The sequence below is a fragment of the Ammospiza caudacuta genome, chromosome 1 (assembly GCF_027887145.1).
Source record: "Ammospiza caudacuta isolate bAmmCau1 chromosome 1, bAmmCau1.pri, whole genome shotgun sequence".
In the NCBI taxonomy this organism is placed as follows: domain Eukaryota; kingdom Metazoa; phylum Chordata; class Aves; order Passeriformes; family Passerellidae; genus Ammospiza; species Ammospiza caudacuta.
Window position 1 is genome coordinate 105,734,763 of NC_080593.1, and position 18,684 is coordinate 105,753,446.

Genomic DNA, 18,684 nt, shown 5'->3' on the forward strand with positions numbered 1-18,684 from the left:
TGAGTTGGGAAAGTAGTGTGAAAACAAGCAGCCAGCACCCTTTTGCTTGATACTTGCTCTTACACAGCAATTCTTGAGATCAAGAGTGGAAGAGGCATAATTAGCAGCCCTGAAAACCTGGCATAGAGCAAGATCTTCCAGGCATCACTAGTAAGAGCATCAGCCAAAAGTCTCCTCGTCCCACTCTCCTCTTCCCAGAGGCTCACCTACTGCCCTCAGAGGACAGTTTTGTCACGTGTTGTGCATCCAGAGATGTGCACAAGAGTCTCATCTGTATTTTCACCCCAGAGCCTGAAATGTCTGAGGTGCTGCCATCCCATTTAGATACTTGCCAGCATTTTAAAAGCTGCCACAGAAATACTCTTTAATCCTGGAGGTGAAGTTTTGCTCATCAAAATTTGCAAACCCTGCCTTACAACTTATTAGCTGCTTTGAATCTTATCTCAAAGTGAGGCCCAAGGTGTGGTACCAAAGCAGGGAAGGGAATGCCTTTCTTGCTTGAAGGTCTTAACCTGTCAGCATGTGTAAGGCTTGCAACAGGGAGGGTAGATGCAGGCCCCTGACATGTGGAAGGCATTTAAGTGCTTGCACAAAGGATGGGAGGGGAGGGGAGGAGAGGAGTCAAACATCAAATGGAAAACAGAAGTCTGGAAAAGCTGTCAGCTGCCAAAGCATGGGGCTACATAAATTGTTGGCTGGGCACTGGTGTCCAGCCTCTGGAGAAGTCTGACTACTGGAAGCTCAACTAGAGAATCATATCTCTCTGATCAGCTGCATCAGGAAATGCTTGAGTGCTTTGCCCCCTATCTTCTTTTCTGGTATTTTAATCTTCATTCGTTTAGATGGCTACTCAGATACCCAAAATACGTGTCCAGAGCTTGGGACAGAAAATTTCAGGGACAGCAGGCTGCATTCTTTGCAACAGGAACAGAGTAGAACCAAATATTTTCAACAGTGTCATCACTCTCTTCTGATTACTGTCCCATCCACATTGCAATTTGCTTCCAAATTCAGCTGCAGCTGTTATCAGGTAGGTTTTCTGCTTATCACACTGTTGTAACTAGCACTTCATGGCAACAATTCATCCTCCTCTTTGGGGCTCAGATAGCCCCGTGTCATCTTCAGCAAATGAATCAGAGTTCTGCATTTTTGCCGTGTTTTCCTTACTCATAATTTTGTACAAGTTTGATGACTCCTACCTCCTCTTAGGTCTGCATATAGTAGAGCACCCCCAAATACATTTATAACAATGCTGCTGTTCTGTGCCCCACCTGGGCAAAGTGCCCATGGAATAGATGGATATGCTAAAAAAAACATCAATAACAACAGTTTGCATACCTGGACTTTCTATAGCAGAAAAACTAGTTATTATTGGTCAAGTTATAAGGTTGTGCTCAATTAGGTTACAAAAAATTCAAAGTCTGAAAGAAATGCTGTCTTCTGACAATTGAAAATTGCATTGCTACCTTTTTATTTTTTTTAATTAGCAGATAAGAAGGGTGGACAAAGTGGGAAGATTAAGATTCATGACCAAGTTCCCCTCTTTGCTAACAGGATAGCAGTAATAGTCTTATAACTTGTGTTTTGCACAACATATATCTCAGGTTCTAATAAAGATACAATACCTTATCCCCTGAATTAGTGAAAGAAATAAACAGGCAAGTACTAACTGCAAGTAATTTTGTTCCATTTAATTATCTTCCAAAAATGAATCACAAAGTTCATAAGCTTATCTTACTAACATGAGTCTTGTCAACTCTCCTTTTAACTAACTCCAGCCCTGTAGCTTTGAAGCTTGCTAGGGTTGTGGGGCATGGAGCTGAGCAAATTTCCCAGGAAATCTTGTGCATGTGTGTGGGAGGGGGCAGCGTGCCATGACTGTGGTCTCACTGTAGCTTTTTGCAACCATTTCCAATGTCACAGTGACCTGCAGTTATTTGAAAAGGAAGTTTCCAGCTGCAAGTATCTTTAATTTGCAAGTCTTACCTACTCAGTGAAAGCAGCGTGCTGGGACTGGTATGCATCCCTATTAAAGTCATATGAACACTTTTTAATGTTTTTAATTATGCTGTTTACATGACACCCCTAATCTCACGATGATCACATAGGAACTCTGGTCAGGTTTGCCTTTCACAGCTCAAGAGCGCTACTGAAACAATTTTTATATTTAAGCACTGGGATGTGCCCAGTGGAACCAGAGATGAGTCAGCAGTGAGCTGGGGTTATTTGAATAGCAGAATGAGCCCTGCTCGCCGCTAGGAAACCGTCCACAAAGGTCAGACCGAGTGCTTCGGATTTAGACACCACCACCCTGGTGACAGGAATTCTCTCCAGACCTCGGCGGTTTTTAGAACAAGCACCGTTCTATTTGACATTTGGACGGTGCTGTGTTGAATTCCGCTGCTTGGTATCTAAATGAAGAATTCTGACACCACTGCTGCTCCCCACAGTGCGCCGTGCCTGCCGCACTGACAGATGCTGCTGTCTGCCCAGACACGGGAGCGAGGTGCTAAAATTAGGAACTGTTAAAACAAGGGTATTGAGTAAGGATCTGCCGAGTCTCACCAGAATGAAATACTGAAGAGGAGCTAAGGAATCACCGCTGCCCTTTCTACAGGAGCTGGGGCTGTAATTCACATGTAGGGACAGCACAGCTGACGAATTGACTGCCCCAATATGGAGAGAGCAGAGTTGCTCAAGGATAATCAGGGGCTGAGCCACAGCAGCTTACAAAGCACGGCATTCAAACAGAGCACAGACAGTGAGAACCTTTACCAGTTATTACCTACACTGGCAGGAGTTGGTGGGGGGTGTTAAGCCAGATACAGAATGTGTGAGACAGTTCCCTGGCGAGGCTCTGCTTCTCACAAACAGTCCTGGAGAGGAAACGGTTTATAAGCTAAAACTCATTTAGGGTTCAGCTCAGTTGCCTCTGCAACCACAGGAAACAAGCATCCCAGCCCCACTTGTGAGTCATGGCTTTTGGGAACTTCACCTTGAAGAGCAGGAAAGAGTCCTCTCGAGGTAGAATGGATCTCTTTTATTCCTTCTCCTGAGATCACTGCCTAAGCTCCTTCATTTGCCAAAAAAAAAAAAAAAAAAAAAAAGAAAAAAAGAAAAAAGAAGGCACAATAAGAAACACAGCTGCTTGTGATGGTTCCACCCTCCCTTATTCAATTGTTCAGTGGTTTAACATTCAGCCTGAATGTTGCAGACCTACTTTTGATTCTCTCTTCTAGCTGAGAGGATTCAAGGCCACATTGTTCCCGCCCTCCACTCAAGTGACCTATCTACAAAATAGCTGAATTAATAACAAAAATAAAAGGAGAAAGACATCCCACGACAAATGCCTTCATGTTCTGCTGACCCACTTCAGTGAGAACACTTGAAAATTCTGTGGCTCTTACTGAGAATGATTTTGCCAGGACTAAGGACTGCAATTAGTCTGTAAAACCAGTGTTACTTGTTCCAGACACACACAGACTTTAAGGCACCCTCTGCATCCGAGCAGGGGTTTAAAATTTCTTTGCAAGACAAATCCCAGGCCTCTGAGTTACACACCAAAAATCCATTTTTATCATTCTCTCTGACATGTTTTTATGAGAACATTAAACGCCATTAAAGTCAAGAGAGTAGAACCAGGATTCTGCCGAAGGCAAGGCTTAGAACAGTAGTATTAATGAACTACAATTCGTCATCACAAGGCCAAATGGCATATAGGTGTTGCTATACAGCAACACAGCCCTGGCCCGTAAGCAAGCACTGGGGTTTAACAATTGGCATTTATTGCTGTGGGTAAATACCAGCTGCCTCACTCTGAGCCCCAGCAGTTTAGTTTATATCACAGGTTTAAGTCTTTTGTATGTAAACAAAGTTATGCAAACATACACTTTTGAATTTGGGGTAGTTTTTTTCAAAGCTAATCTGAACCAAAGAGGAAGAGCCCTCACTGAGATACTGAGAAGTGAAATGCAAGAGCAGTGTCTCTGGTTTGAGTTACAAGGAAGGCCATGAGTCCTTTTGAAACCCAATCTTTGCCAAACATACACCACATGTGTGTTTGTAGCCCTGTACCAACGGCTTGCAGAGGCCTCGTTTTACTCTCTTCTGTAATGAACTAATTTGATTAAAGGACCAAAAATTCAACTTGTGCAAGAGCTGCAATGTGAAAAATCCTGGCACCATTAACCTTTGCTGTGGCAGGAACAGGACTTCTGTGGGAATGGAGCATATCTTCCCCCTATGCACGATGCACCAAACGAGCTTTTCGGGACTAAAAATCTCCCCCAAAACAACAAACAAACCCAAAACCCCAAACGCATGCAGCAAACATTTGGGCTGGGAGGCGCTCGCCCGTCCCAGCGGCGCCCGTGCCGAGAGCTGTGCTGCCACCTGCTGGTGGCTCCTGGCATGGCCCCAGCCCGTGCCCGCAGGACCTGGCCTCCTGCAGAAGCACCAAAATCCTTACCGATTTCACCGATAGTTTACAAAAGTTCCTGTTCCAGTTTTTTCCTCTGCCCCCTCCGAAGGGAAGTGTTTCTCTGGGAAAACATTTGTGAAGTGTCTGGGTTTCTGCTGATTCTGTTAAGCTCCTTTTTTCCCTCTCTGCTTTTCCATGTGGTCGCACAGGCCCACAGTCAGAGGGATCAGGCCATCCCTGCATGCACACCTCCCACACCTCCCTGGGGCTGAGGTAGAGCAGGAGCTTCAGAGCTTTCTTCACCGTCTTCTGGTGGCATTTCTTGAAAGTTCACTTTGCAACAGCAGCACACCAAGAAACAGCAAAATGCTCTCAGCCAAATGACTTTTCTTAATTTTGTAACTAAATTCTGAAGGGATCAACAATGTAATTCCTGGAAGTGTCAGAAGCAGCTCTGATCATCCTTTCTCTCAAGACACAAAACCCTCAGGACCACAAGCATTCCAATGATGGCAAAATTGCTTCAGAACACTGTAGCAAATCTGCCATGCCTTCCATACCACAAAAACTATAGAGGATACAACTATGAGATATGGAACAAATGGAATGCCTCAAGTCTCACACGTCCAAAACACCACTCACAGCAGGAAGTCTTAAAATATAGTGTATATTGTTTCATTTAAAAACCAAGAATAATATTTTCAGACAGAAAATGAAAAGGACAGAGACAGCACACTTCCTTCTTCATCCAGCCCTGTTCCTACTTTGAAAAAAACAGAAAGATAAAAGAAAGAAATAAATATTTGCAATGAAATGTCATTAATTCAGTATCAGCAGCCCACGGATCTGGTAAGAAGTATCACTCAAGCAACTCTACCCATATATGATATCTTGTTTTAAAAAAGACACTAGGATTTACATTATAAGTTTTTTAAAAGTGGTATTAATGTAGTACTCAGTGTCGAGAAATGGAGGGACTGAGGTGGTAAAATACATGCTCAACTACATAAGATTTAAAATGTTTAATGTGCAAGTCTCTGACAGAAATGATTAATTTACAATACGCTACAATTTGAAGGATAGGAATTTCTTCTTCATGTGTACGCTCACAGTAGCAGGTGAAATACTCAGTTGCTGAAGTACAAACATCAGTATGCTTAAGTGAATTATGCATCATTTTTAAGGCAAAAATAGGTAACAACATGACTGCATACAGCTGCAAAAATATTTACAGTATCATTACAGAAACATTATACTTCTAGCATGAAAATTTTAATTTTGCACTTAGTAGACAGTGATTTATTTGAAAAAATTATCATTAAAAAGGTAAAATTAATCTAGCTAGGATGAGTAGCACTGACATTTTTATCCGGGCCTCCACATTCTCTGATTTTTGTTCTTCAACATCTATCACTGTAAGCTGTTCTCTCTCTCCCTGCCACTTTCCAGTCTTATTACAAAGGTGCAGGTGTGCCTGAGCAGCCTTAAGATCCACAGAGGAAGAAGCTGCAGTGCTAAAAATGTATGCAATGGTCCCAGAAAACCAGAAAAAAAAGGAAAAAACAGATCCTGAGAAATAAAATTAAGTGACGAGAAAAAAAAAAATTAAAAATTAAAGGTGCTATCTGCATGTATCCAGGGAATTGCTCAGTCGTCCTTGTCCTTGGCTCCATGTTTGAGGATGCGCGTGAACTCGATGTAGTTGAAGTTGCCCTTTTTGTCAATGGGGGCCTCTCTGTACAGCTCATCCACCTCCTCATCCGTGAACCTGTCTCCCATGGTGGTCAGCAGCTCCCGCAGGTAGTCCTCCTGGATGAACCCTGGAGTGAGACACGCAGAGAGAAACACAAAAGGGAGGCTGGGCCTCTCAGCTGGGTCTCCAAAAGCAGCAGCACAGATGTGCACACGGGCAGGCAATTAACCAGTGCAGCACTCGCATATTACATCTGCATTTGCACAGAGCCCCAGCAAATTTCCTTAACTGAATTCTAAAGAAATTCCTTGAGTGCAAAGGGAAAGGAAGTTTAACACATTTCATACAGATTTTTGAAGACAGGGCCTGACCTGCTGTGGTACAATAACACTTATTTCCATCTACTGATCTTCAACAGCTCAAAGTGGAAAAACAAGTTCCTGTGACTGCTAGTTTTCATTATACAAGCAATTCTCTTAAATGAACTATATTTTTCTTGCCTTAATTAGATATATTTGAACATCCTCTATAAACTGGTTTCCCTTGGGGACTAAATAACCACTCTGGCTCTTCAGTGCTGCACAACGCTGTTGCTGGAGGCAGTTTATGTGGATACAGTGAACTCCTGGCAAGTGTCCAGGGAAGTAGTTTCTAACAGAAGAGACTTTCAGACAGGACTGAGCAAGTTAGCTCAGGAGGCAGGAAGAATGTTTATGGTGGAGAGCTAAAGGTAGAGAACCCAGTAAAAAAAAAAGAGTAGGATGTATTATTTATTATATGCTAAAAGAGCAGAAGATTTTTGAGGAAGTTAACAAAGATATAAAAAGGAGCAGTTTCTAGGTATCTTCTGCTAATTCTATTTCAAGAGATGGGCGGAACCACCAGTTGCCAAGTAATTCCAGGAAAATTTAAAGATGAAAAAAGAACTATGCATAACAAAGGGTAGACAGTAGAATGCAGAAACTGCTAAATGCTGCTATACAAGCAGCCATACCTTTAGCAGCACAACAGTCGCTTCATTTGAGAAAGAAATTGGTTATTGAACTTTAGTTGGAGAAATGTCAGTAACAGAACAGACGAGGTAGAAGTAGGCTCTGTGCAACAGCTGGAAATCATATGTAGACACCCACATCAACTAATGTAGATTCAATTAGAATGTGATAAGAAAAGTGCTGCTTTGGAAAGAGAGTTGCATAAGTTAAGCAAACAGAGTTCATTAAAGAGACAAAACCAAACAGGGAATCAGGGGACCAAAAAGCAGTCAATGAGCATGACAAATTAGCATGGGGGTGGTATATGCTGGGGGAAGGGGAAAAAAATGTGTTTCAACATGTGCTAATGAAAACAGCACCATACCCCAGTCCAGACCAGCCCTTGGGTACTGACTGCAAATAAAGAAGGCTAGCAGCAATCTCCTACTTCAGAAATAGGGAGACTGTTCAGTTAGCCAGGCCCATCCTAAACGGGTCAAACCTTGGAGTTCTGTCTTTGAAGATGGGCATAAAGAGGAGGGAAAAGGCAGCCAAACAGATGAGACTCTTTCTCTGTCCTACAGAGACCAAGCAGTGATGAGAGATGACATAAGGATTAGTATTCAAAGAATGCAAGGCCTTTGGTGCCGCACGTTTAGCCTCAAGGACTTAATTGCTCCTGTCTGAATAGGTAGTTGTTTAAACACTGAACTGGGCTGCCAGACCAGGAATAAGCCACAAGTTTTATCAGCAACAAATTGTAAAGCAAACAGGGCTCCTGTCCCTCCCACACAGCTTCAGCATAGATGGGGAGTAACAAATAAATGAAACAAAACTTAATATTCAGCCTGTTGCAAGCAGCGCACAGCAGATGACAATGCAGGATCAAAGACCAGATAAAAAATACTCCAAATGCAGACAGATACAACTTTTATATCAATTCCACAGCAATACACACGATAGTAAAACTGAAGTGACATATCCAACTGGGCTGGGAATATAGGAAATGTAAGTAAAACATAACAAGTATGACTACCTTATCCTCATCTATAGGATCTGATTTGTATTACTCCCTTTCAAAAGACCTACACTGATGTAGAGCTAGAAAATCAGGCCCATAACAAACACACAAGTGGAGACCATGAAATGAGAAAAAGAGTAAAAGAATAAAAGAGTTAGATATAGCTGGAAATACTCTTGTACATTTTTGAAAGGAACAAACTGATCAGAAGCCAAATAAGAGGATAAAATTAATAAAGGATTAACATGACATGGGTTCTACAAACACATCACATGCTGTTTACTGTAGAACAAACGAGTATCCTCAAATCATTGTAGGACTAGACTAAAACATTTACCACAGAGAGGTGAGAGATATTAAAATCGATCTTATCAGTATATGGGTGCCCAAACTAGTAACTTATTGGTTACATAGACACAGAAGTTTATGTTCCAAAGAACTGGTAGCACAACCATTTTCTTTATATTGTAATTCACAGGCTCATGTTTTGGTGCACACAAAAAAACCCCTAGCACAGTGAGTGAGACTACCTGTGGAGAGAAAATAATTAACCTACTAACAAACTTCCTTCTCTAGGAAATGGCAAAGAGATTTCCTTTGAGAGGGAGGAAGTCGATTAGCATTTGAAAAGGCCTTACCAACTGAAAGCCTGTTTACCTACACCTCAGCAGGAAGGTGATGCACTTTGAAAAAGCAAAAGGTGCTAAAAATACACAGACTGAAAATAGCTGTTCAAACGGAAGGATATCCTTCAAAAGGTGCAGAGCACAGATCAGCTGGTTAGATTACAATATTGCGGTGGGCAGTTGTGAGGAAAGGTGTAGGTGCAGTGTCATTTCTAGTACAGAGCTTACATAACTTCAGTGTGAGCTAGTAAGACAAGTTCACAACGTATCAAACCACTGATAATCCCACTGAATTGCCTTATGGGTTCATCCCCAGTTACTACACACTTCTCAGGAATGTCAGCCTAGGTGAATAAATACATAAAAGCATAAACTCTAACCTCAAGATTACAGGCACAACCTTGGAAGTCCAATGTAGTAAAACTGAGTTCTGTGTTTTACTCTTTCCCTTTATCTTGCTTTCCAAGTCAGTCCAAGCTGTCATTTGGACTGACTACACACCCTTCTACACCCCACCCAGTTTTTATCTTCAGACCACTAAGACTGCAGACCTTCCTGCAATCTGAAAGCAATCTGAGCTGCATGGTGAGGGCATGACATTTGTCCTCAGAGCCATAAAGAATGCTCAGTCAGAGAGGGTTTGTAAGACTTTATGAAGTCGGGACAGTGTGTCTTGAAACATTAAACACCGGAAGAATTTAGACACATTTCAGACCTACTGCAGAGGGGGACAAACTCAGTTGTATGACAGATTTCCTATTACTACCTTTTAACACCATAAAAAATCACACATTAGTGATTTGAGTTCCTCATCTTAGAGCAAATACATCTTGTTTTACACTTTGAGGAACATACAGACTGCCCAATTAAAGCACTCTTGTTCAAAGCCTTACAGAAGAACAGTCCTCCTAGTCCTCAGTACTGACACAGAAAAGCCAGACAGATTTTACTCTCATTCATTCATTTAACAGAATATGCCATCTAGGATTACCATATCATATTTAATTTATAAGGGTGCAAAATCAGCATACTGTTCAGAAACCTAAATAAAACACATAAAAACCCAGCCATACCCCTGCCAAGCACCCGAGCTGCACCCACATACCTGTTGCTTCTTCATCAAAGCAAGCAAAAGCATTCCTGATTACATCCTCCGGGTCGGTGCCATTTAACTTTTCACCAAACATGGTGAGGAACATGGTGAAGTTGATGGGGCCCGGAGCCTCATTCATCATGGCATCCAGGTATTCATCCGTTGGATTCTTTCCTACAAATAAAGGGATTCATACTCGGTTTAGCTTTCAAACTGAACAAGTAATCTCAATACAAACCGAGTGTTAACACAAACTGAGACACCTCTCATATCCCAAACTCAGTATTTTGATCTTTGCAGCACAAATTTGCCTGGCAAGCATGAACAGAGGAAAGGGCCATTACCAAGGGAGGCGAGCATGTCGTGCAGGTCCTCTTTGTCAATGAAGCCATCCCTGTTCTGGTCGATCATGTTGAAGGCCTCCTTGAATTCCTGGATCTGCGACTGATCGAACATGGCAAACACGTTGGAAGTGGCGCGCTGAGGGCGCTTCTTGGTGGTCTTCGTCTTTGCCTTTTTGCTAGACATGTCGACTTTTGGACACTAGGGAGAGAGAGAAATACAGTAAATGCAGTAAGATCAGAGTTAGGATTTTAAAAAGGAAAAAGCTTTACGGTTTAATGTTACAGCGCGCCTCTAACGCACTCTTATTTCCTCTCATCAGAACGTATTTCCCTAGTATTTTCAAGAAGGGAAACAGAGAAGCAAAAAATATGGATAAAGGAAAGACAGACTAATAAACCAGGAAAAGAATCATTTTTAGAAGACGTAAAGAAACTTGAATTTTAGTCTTGAAAAGACCCTCACCTCAGCGGCGGCTGCGGGGACCGGGTACGGAGCAGACACGGAAGGGAGGAAGCGGCGCCGGCGGACGCTCCAGCGCTTCCTGGAGAAACCATCGCCCTGCCGGGCCGCGGGTGGGGACGAGCTCCGGGAGAGGCGGCGGGAGGGCTGCGATACAGCAGCCAGGGGTTTTCCTTACGGATCGCAGCCCATCCCGGCTTCCCTGGGCGGCGGCCGGCTCGGCACGGCCCCGCGGCCGCTTCCCTGCGCCCCCCGCCTCGGCCGCGTTGGAGCATTCCGGGGGAAGCGGCGCCGCCGGCGCTGGGCCCCGGGCGCCGCCTGCAGGGGAGGATGGAGGCAGCCTGTGGGGACGGAGGCAGCCTGTGGGGACGGAGCTCCGGAGGGCTTCTGCGGGCAGCGGGAGCTTCCCGGGGGGATTTTCCTTTGTGTACACAAAAGCTCCGCACGCTGAGGGTGGAGCGTCGCTCCGTGCTGCTGGGGCCGCGGCGTGCCCAGGTTCACAGTGCCACAGCCGGGAGGTGAGCGAAGCCTCCTCATCCCCCGGGAACGTCCTGCCCGGATCGGATCAGCAGGTGTGAGGTGTTACCCTTACCTTCAGTGTTCCTCGTGTTTCGCTCGAGGAATCAGAAAAAATTCCAGATTGCATCTTAAAGTCTTCTAAGTGGGTGCTCCCGCAGGAGCGAGCTTAATGCCTCCCGCAGCCATACATTGTAAGGCCACTTGGAGGATTTATTTTTGCATATATTGTCTTAACGAAAAAGGATGACACATATTTTTCCATTCATCATTTGATGTAGGATCTCAAATAAATTGAGGTACAAGCTGCTTTTAGCGTAGGGGGATGGTGTCTGATATCGCTTCAGAAGCAGCTCGCTTTCAGCCCACTTGTACATTTTTTAAATTTTCCAGAGGGAATGCTTGTTCCCATGTTGCTTGCTGGAGTCCCACATAAATAGCTTGGGACTTCAAGAAAACTGTTTAGTGCACAGAAAGGTGCTGAAGTAATCAGATGGGAAAGCTGCACTGCCAGAGCATCATTCTGTGCATCCCCCTTCTCCCTGCTGCCGGCTTTGTGGTACAGTCTGTGTCTTGGAAAACAAGAATTCCTTAGGGGGAAAGGCACTGGCCAGGCATTGGAGGAAGTTGCCCGAGGAGGGTGGTGGAGTCGCCATCTCTGGAAGTGTTCAAGAAGTGTCTGGATGTGGCACTTGGGGACTATGGTGCTGCTGGGTTGATAGTTAGACTAGATTATCTTAAAGGTCTCTTCCAACCTTGATCATTCTGTGAAAGGAAAAAAAAGACATAAAAGCTTTTTCTGAAATTATCAACTGTATTTATAAATTTAAATGAACTACATTTAGCCACTGGAGCTACTGAAATAAACATGTAATCTACTATGTAATCTAGAAGTTGCAATCTCAAATTTGAAAGGAGACATTTTAATTGCCAAGAGGCCCAACTTTCTTTCCCTGCTCTCTGCTCAAATCAGAAGTTATTTCATGAGGGCCGAGAATTTGGCCTAATTAGCTTGTAATACTTCCCCAATTAATTTTAATATCACTCTTCTAAAGTTTGCCTCAAAGTGCAATAGAACTAAGACTTAACTTTGCTAAATGTAAAGTCTATTAATGGAAAAAGTTTTGGGTAAAAAATTCTCTGCTTACTAGACGTGGCACAAAGTTTCAAGATAATTACATGCAAAGTAAGAGTGGGTAGAAAGGCAGTAGAAATATTAAGAGGTTAAGAGAGTTAATAAAATACTTCATGATAATGTTGAACAACTGAACAGTGTGTTGAAATTTAATTATGAAAAGTTATCTGATCTCTTAATTTAAACATCTTTCATCAGTTACTTTAAATTAAACCACCACTGCAAACATGCTACTCTATCTTGTATTGTTTTTCATGCTATTAAAAGGGTGTTACATGATACCTGTCACCATGTATAACTTCTGCAGATGTGGGGATAGGTACACTGATATTTTTTGCCTAGTGTGAGATCAGTTCTTAATGACAAAATTGCATGTCAGTGTGTGTCTCTTAAAGCTTTTGTCTCCAATTTGTTGCATCATGGTGGAATGAGAAGCAGTTCCTACAGGCAGACCATTTTCTGTTTGATATAAATCTTAGTAATGCTTTTAGAAATGGTTCAATTTGACTTGATTACAGCATTCAACATAGCAATAAAGAAATTTAAAGGGAAAAGAAAGATTTGTTTTGCCTTTTATAATATTTGGAGGATATTTTTTTTAACTTGTTGACATAAATGTTGAAAAGGAGAAAAAGTAAGGATGCTCTTTTTTGTGAGTGTGGTGCTTCTCAAGAGCTGTGTGCATCAAACATTCAGAACAGAAATTATCCTTTCTGAAAAGATGGTTTAAAAAATGCTGAGCTCTTAACTCTTTTATTTCTCTTCTTTCTACTTCTTTCCTTCATTACTCCCTTCTTCTTTCTCATTTATGTCAGTCTTGTTTAAGAAAAAAACATTTTAAGCAAAATTAGTTAATTGTTCCTATCCTTTCTGTCTAAAATAATGATTTTGTGCCATTGAAATGCTTATTTTCTTTGAATTGTCAAAAAACCTTCAAAATTATGTTTCATACTTCAGTTTTAACGATGCTACAGACAGTGAGCAATTTACAGTAAACCTTTTCCCTCCTTTCATTGAATTCTTTCGGTTAACAGTTGAACTTATAATTTCCAACTTTTAACAATTCTATTATTCAATTTCCCCACTTTTGCTGAGTTACAGTGACAGTGCAAATATTTGTCATTAACTTTGTTGCTTGGTGAAGCACAATCAGTTTGTGTCATATGGTGTTTCTTCAGGAATCTAATGAATGTGACAGGAATGGCGGCACTGGCTCGCTGTCAAAGCCTGCCTAGACCAGTGCACCCCAGCTGCAAAGAGATGTGGATTCTGGATGTGGAAGGCAGGGAGCAAAAACAGTCTTGAGACTGGGGATGGGGAAGCCCAGCAGTTGCTTTTTCCATTTCCAGGTTGGAGCACCACAGGGATGGATCTACTGATATCTTGGATGCCCTCAAGAAATGATAGCTGCTATGAGGTCTTCCCTACCAGGTCACTGGAGAGTTTTATTGTTTTGGTGTTTTTTACCCAAAACTTGGAAAAAAAAATCTCTTTCTCTATACTTGTGGGGTTTTTTGAGGAGAGAGAGAGAGAGCATACAGGGTGTTTTTAGCCAGTTCTTTAGGGGAGGGCAGCAACAGTGGCCATGTGCAGGTACTTAGGGAAGTAAAAGAATCAAGGTAGCCTATGATACCTTCTCAGAGTGCTCTCCCAATATCTGCTATTTTTAGTTTCATGAAGGGATAAGCTACCCTGAGCCAGATGTGATATTGAGTAACCCACAATTAGCTTCTTTCATGAACTTGCCTTGTTGTAGTGTGTTCGTTAAGTTCATTTAATTCCTCCCCCATTTTATGTAAAATGGTTTTATGTTTTATGTATCTGCTCCCCCCCATTTTGTGTAAAATGGTTCTGCCCTCCTCAGTTTTCCCGCCACAGCCCTGTCAGTTCTATTGTCAATCTGTTAGGTTATATAATTCCTCCTCCCCTTTTTCCCTTATATGTATGCTTTTTCTCTTCCCTGGGCCAAGTCAATCACGCCCCCACTCCACCTAGTATTCCAGAAGCTTCTCCTCTTTGGGGGTTGTGGTTGGCTGTGGTCCCGGGGCCCCTCCCATACCTGGTACCTATTGGGCTCTCCACTATGTCATTTCTGTTAAGCTCATCCCCTCTGCTCCCCCCATTGGTCTTCTGTAAACCCCTCCCGGGTCCACTCCTTGCCTTTAAAATGCTTAAGCACCCTTTTTTCTTGGTCATTCGCTGGGACATCGTGGGCTTTCCAGTAAACCTGTTTAGCCCCCCCCCCCGGCGAGTGTCCAGCTCCTTCCTTCTCGTCGTTTAGCAGCGATCCAGTCCGCAACCAGCACAGCCCGAGGCCTTACGACGCCGAGGGGCGCTGGCAGGATGCAGCTGGGTGTCGGCCTTAACCTCAGCTAGCCGGACTCTGACCTTCTCTGCTCTGGAAGGCTAATATACACGTCGCTGCATTGCCTAATATGTGATCCTTGACTTGATGTAAGTCTAGCATCCACAATATGCTTTGCTGGTGGTTTTGGAACCCCTTGCAAAGCTGCTTTTTACATGAAAAACTGCACCTTACTAACCTTGAATGTACCTATTGCAGTGTTTACTCTGTGCTCTAGACTTTGTATTGGAAGAAATATTAAGGCTGAATTGTGTGTCCACTTCTTTTGTGTTACTTTTGCTTCTAGAAAGTTCTTGTATCAGCTGTAGCAGGGAGTCCCACTTGGGTAGTTTTTCTTGCACAGAAGCCATTCCACACTGTTGGTCATCTCAGAAGTAAGACTGAGGATGTGCATAAGAAACACAAGGGTCTGAAAAGAGAGACTAGATGGAAAAGCAGATGTGTGATTTCCACATTAAGAATTAAAATTGTTTGAAAGTGGAGTGGAAGGTTTTGCAGTTATGAGATTTTTTTCTGCACATATTACACATGTTAATTACGGAGATTAAGTATTGACAGCAGAGTCAAACAAATCCATCTAAGTTCTAGGTCTAAACTATCACTTAACCAAAGCATTTTGTCTGTCAGTTTCTTCTCCTGGTATTTTGGCTTATCTCTCTGCCTTTCCATCCCTTCATCCCTGATTGCAGCTGGCATCTGTTGCCTCTGTGTAGCTATACCAAGTGCGGTGCAGTGACAGTCAGAGTCACAGTCACTCCTTTTGAGATGCTGAAAGAGTCACAAAGTTTTCTGGAATTTCTCCAAAAATAACTCCAGTGCTGTCATCCAAGGGAAAAAACATTTGAGGAGTCATGAGTTAAAGAAGAGATTCTGAAATGTGTCTTCACTTGAGTCTCTTGGGGGGCCTCAGACTGCAGGTTATTTTCTGTTTTCATTCAATGACCTCATGAATAAAAATGGTTACTGCTTTCCCAGGTGGTAAATGCTGAAGCATGAAAAATAAAGGCTCTCAGAGAATGTAGTGGCACCTGTAGAAGAAACACATATTCTTTCTCCATACTTAAAATTAAAAATAGCACAGTTTTGACTTTGTAGTGACTTCCAGTGTTACATGGCTGAGGAAGAGGCAAGAACATGAGTTCCCTAGAGCATGGTATGACAATGATAGGGCAGGTCAAAGGATAAAGCAGAGATACTTAATAGAACATAATTAAAATGCAGTCAGTCTATGAAATGTTGTAAATAGATAAGAAAGGAGAAAACAAACTTCAATATATTTTTTTAAAACTGCATCTCAGTGACTATATGAATGGGCACTTACACGTGTTTGACAAAATATTGAGGGACTTTACTCAGCAGACACAGTACTCCTTGCATTCCCAGATCCCAAGTCCTTTATACCTAAAGAACACAAGTTAAAAACCCCAACTAAACGTTGAAAAGTACATCTTTGGGTGTTTGGCTGGGTTTTTGTTCCCTGTTCTCTATGATCAAAGTCACTGTTCTGCCTCTAGTGCTGTATGTCCATCCCTTGTTTTTTATTTTGTTGCAACAATTGGTAAGTTGCAACAATTCTAGCCAAGTCTTTGTGGGGTTTTCAGCTCTTCTTGCATGAGTTTTAATGAGGAGTGTTGCCAGAAACTCTGATTCCATAAAGTGGAGAACTGAAATGCAAAAATAAGCATTAGGTATTCTTCGTAAGGAGAGCTGAAGGCCCCCCATCTTTAAAACAACTGTAATTAACTCTGCTAAACCTAAGGATGTACATATGTGCTCTCTCCTTGTGTGTTAGAGTTTGTACCTGTCTGCCAATGTGCATGTACAAATATGGAAGAAAATGACATGTGCTCGACACTTGGCCATAGGTCTAAAATAGTCTTTTAGAACATACACAGAAAACAAGAAGCAGCATATTTAGTCAGGTGTTTCACATGAGAAGTAAGCTGTTATCAGTTTTCTTATCAGGTGATGCCTGTGCAAGTCTAGTTGGCTGGTGGAGCAATTTCAAAATCAACATACTTCTTATGGGGTGGGAATATCTTGCCACTGCCTTTTGCATTAAAGATGGTTAGCTCACAATTGAGGAAGAACTCAGGGAAAATCCCCAGTGTCTGTTAGATACAAAGCTAAGTCAAGGTTCAAGCAACTCATGTCTGATGCCAGCTCTATTTTAGTACATACTAAGACAAGTCTTACAGACCTTAATTTACACCCACTCACTTGAATATGCTTGGCACAGGCTGGAAATTATTGTGAAACGCTGTCTTTTAACTCCCAAGGACTATTCATAGTTAAAAAACAAACCAAAGCCTATTTCAATATTTAGTGAGGTTGTATTCAATGATACCCTAAAATAGTCAAAGTGAGGATTAAAAATTAAGTAAACCTTGTAAAATGAAGCAATTTACAAGAACAGTAAAATGATTTATACCTAAACCTAAACAAGCAGATAGTGAGAGCAGCAAAGTCAGTCTCAACCCGCCTAATGCTGTAGTATCTGTAGCTGACTTTGAAGATTTTTCAAAGTGCAGCACTGCTTCACTGAGGGACTGAATCACAGTTGCATGGCAGAAGAGTCTGCATGCAGCAAACAGTTGGGATTTTCGTGGAGGCCAGTTTGATTTCCCACTCTCCTGATAAGTGGAGGCATGTAAACATCGGCCCTTGGATTTATTACATTGATATGAACTGCCTGACCCCTTAAGTCCCGTGATGCAGGGCCTATTATGTATGGCCTCTAGGGAATATCACACTGCTGGTCTGAAAACATTCCTTGGCAGTATTTTTACCCATGAGCTCCAGAGAAAAGTAGGAAAAGGAGCCACGTGCTGCCACCTTTTAGTTTATTTTTTTTGAGATGGAAAGTTTTCTATCTAGTATATCAAAAGTTTGAGAAAACAGTGATCTCTGTGGAGTTGCTGCTCAGAGCACAAAAAAAAACCCAAAAAAACCCCAGAGCTGTGTGGAGGGTTTTCCCCCCATGAATTACTTTTCAGTATTTCATGGCAATTTAATTTTAAGCTGCATTTTAAGAGGCATTTACTGAGTTCTTTTTCCATTTGTATTGTTCCTAGTTTCTGCAGTACTGTTTCTGAGGTACTGTAATCCTAAATAATTTTCCAAAGGAGAAAGTTATCTAAAAATGACACTAGGGTTTTGCAAAATTAAGTAAGAAGCCAAAATAGGAGCATGGATGCATAAGCAATACCAAGGGAGGATTAACTGCTGATACCCAAAATGTTCCTGACTATACTTTGTTACTCACCTGTTATTTGGATTTACATTGCTGGAATATCTCTGCATTTGTTGTTGTTTGAAATTCCCCAGGAACATCCCAAACAGTAGGTTAGTAACACTCCAGACTAGAAAAGGCCACGAGAAATATGTGATGACAAGATTTCAGGTATTTTCCAGCTTTTGGATCGAATGCAGGTGTCAGGACACAAAGGCATGCTGTCACTGGTGCCCTGTGCCAGGATGGGGCCGCTGTGCTGCATTCACTCCTCCAGATACCACAGGGATCCTAGAAACAAGCGATCCAAAGATAGTCCTTAGGTCAGCAGTGAAACAGATCCGTGCTCTGGAGTGCAGGGACAGCACCCCTGTGACATCCCCGAGCTGCTGAGCTAGGGTAACAAGCTGCCTTCATGTTGTGAAATGCTTCAGTCAGCTGATCACCGTGCCACAAGGATGGGTTTATTTGCTTAAATGAAGAACAGTAACCAGTGTAAAATACCGCACATTACCTTTATCTCCAACAACAGAGTAGGGACAAAAAGGTAGCAGGCAAACATTCCCCGGCATCACTCAACACGAACATGGTCCTCTCTGGAGGTTTCTCATGCTGCCTCAGTAGCTCTTTGGCTTCATTTTGACCTCTGTGTTTGTAGCCTTAGAACAGGGTAAGTGGGTCATGTAAGATAAATCACTGCCTTTCAGTAGTGCTTCTCAGGGCATTATAGATCACCGTAGATGTAAGACTATTAAATGTGAGCACGAGCCTATGAAAATAGTTTTTCATCATAAGCTTGATCTGGTGT

General features: G+C 42.3%; 1 protein-coding gene across 1 annotated transcript; it reads right to left on the reverse strand.

Moving 5' to 3' along the window:
- Nucleotides 1-5,073: 5,073 nt before the first annotated feature.
- LOC131568541 (myosin regulatory light chain 2, smooth muscle minor isoform) lies at nucleotides 5,074-10,835 on the reverse strand. Its single transcript, XM_058820639.1, has 4 exons — nucleotides 10,632-10,835; nucleotides 10,169-10,367; nucleotides 9,837-9,998; nucleotides 5,074-6,240 (listed from the first exon to the last, which is right to left on the reverse strand). Exons 2-4 carry the CDS (start codon nucleotides 10,350-10,352, stop codon nucleotides 6,068-6,070), a joined length of 519 nt encoding a protein of 172 aa, XP_058676622.1. The 5' UTR covers nucleotides 10,353-10,367; nucleotides 10,632-10,835; the 3' UTR covers nucleotides 5,074-6,067.
- Nucleotides 10,836-18,684: the final 7,849 nt, after the last annotated feature.

What these genes read in the sequence shown, in the direction of transcription:
- LOC131568541 (XM_058820639.1), bottom strand. Translation starts at nt 10,352, where the DNA reads ATGTCTAGCAAAAAGGCAAAGACGAAGACCACCAAGAAGCGCCCTCAG. An exon ending in CGACATGCTCGCCTCCCTTG is followed by an intron (nt 9,999 to 10,168) that starts GTAATGGCCCTT and finishes CTTTATTTGTAG; the next exon opens with GAAAGAATCCAACGGATGAA. An exon ending in CTTTGATGAAGAAGCAACAG is followed by an intron (nt 6,241 to 9,836) that starts GTATGTGGGTGC and finishes GTCTCACTCCAG; the next exon opens with GGTTCATCCAGGAGGACTAC.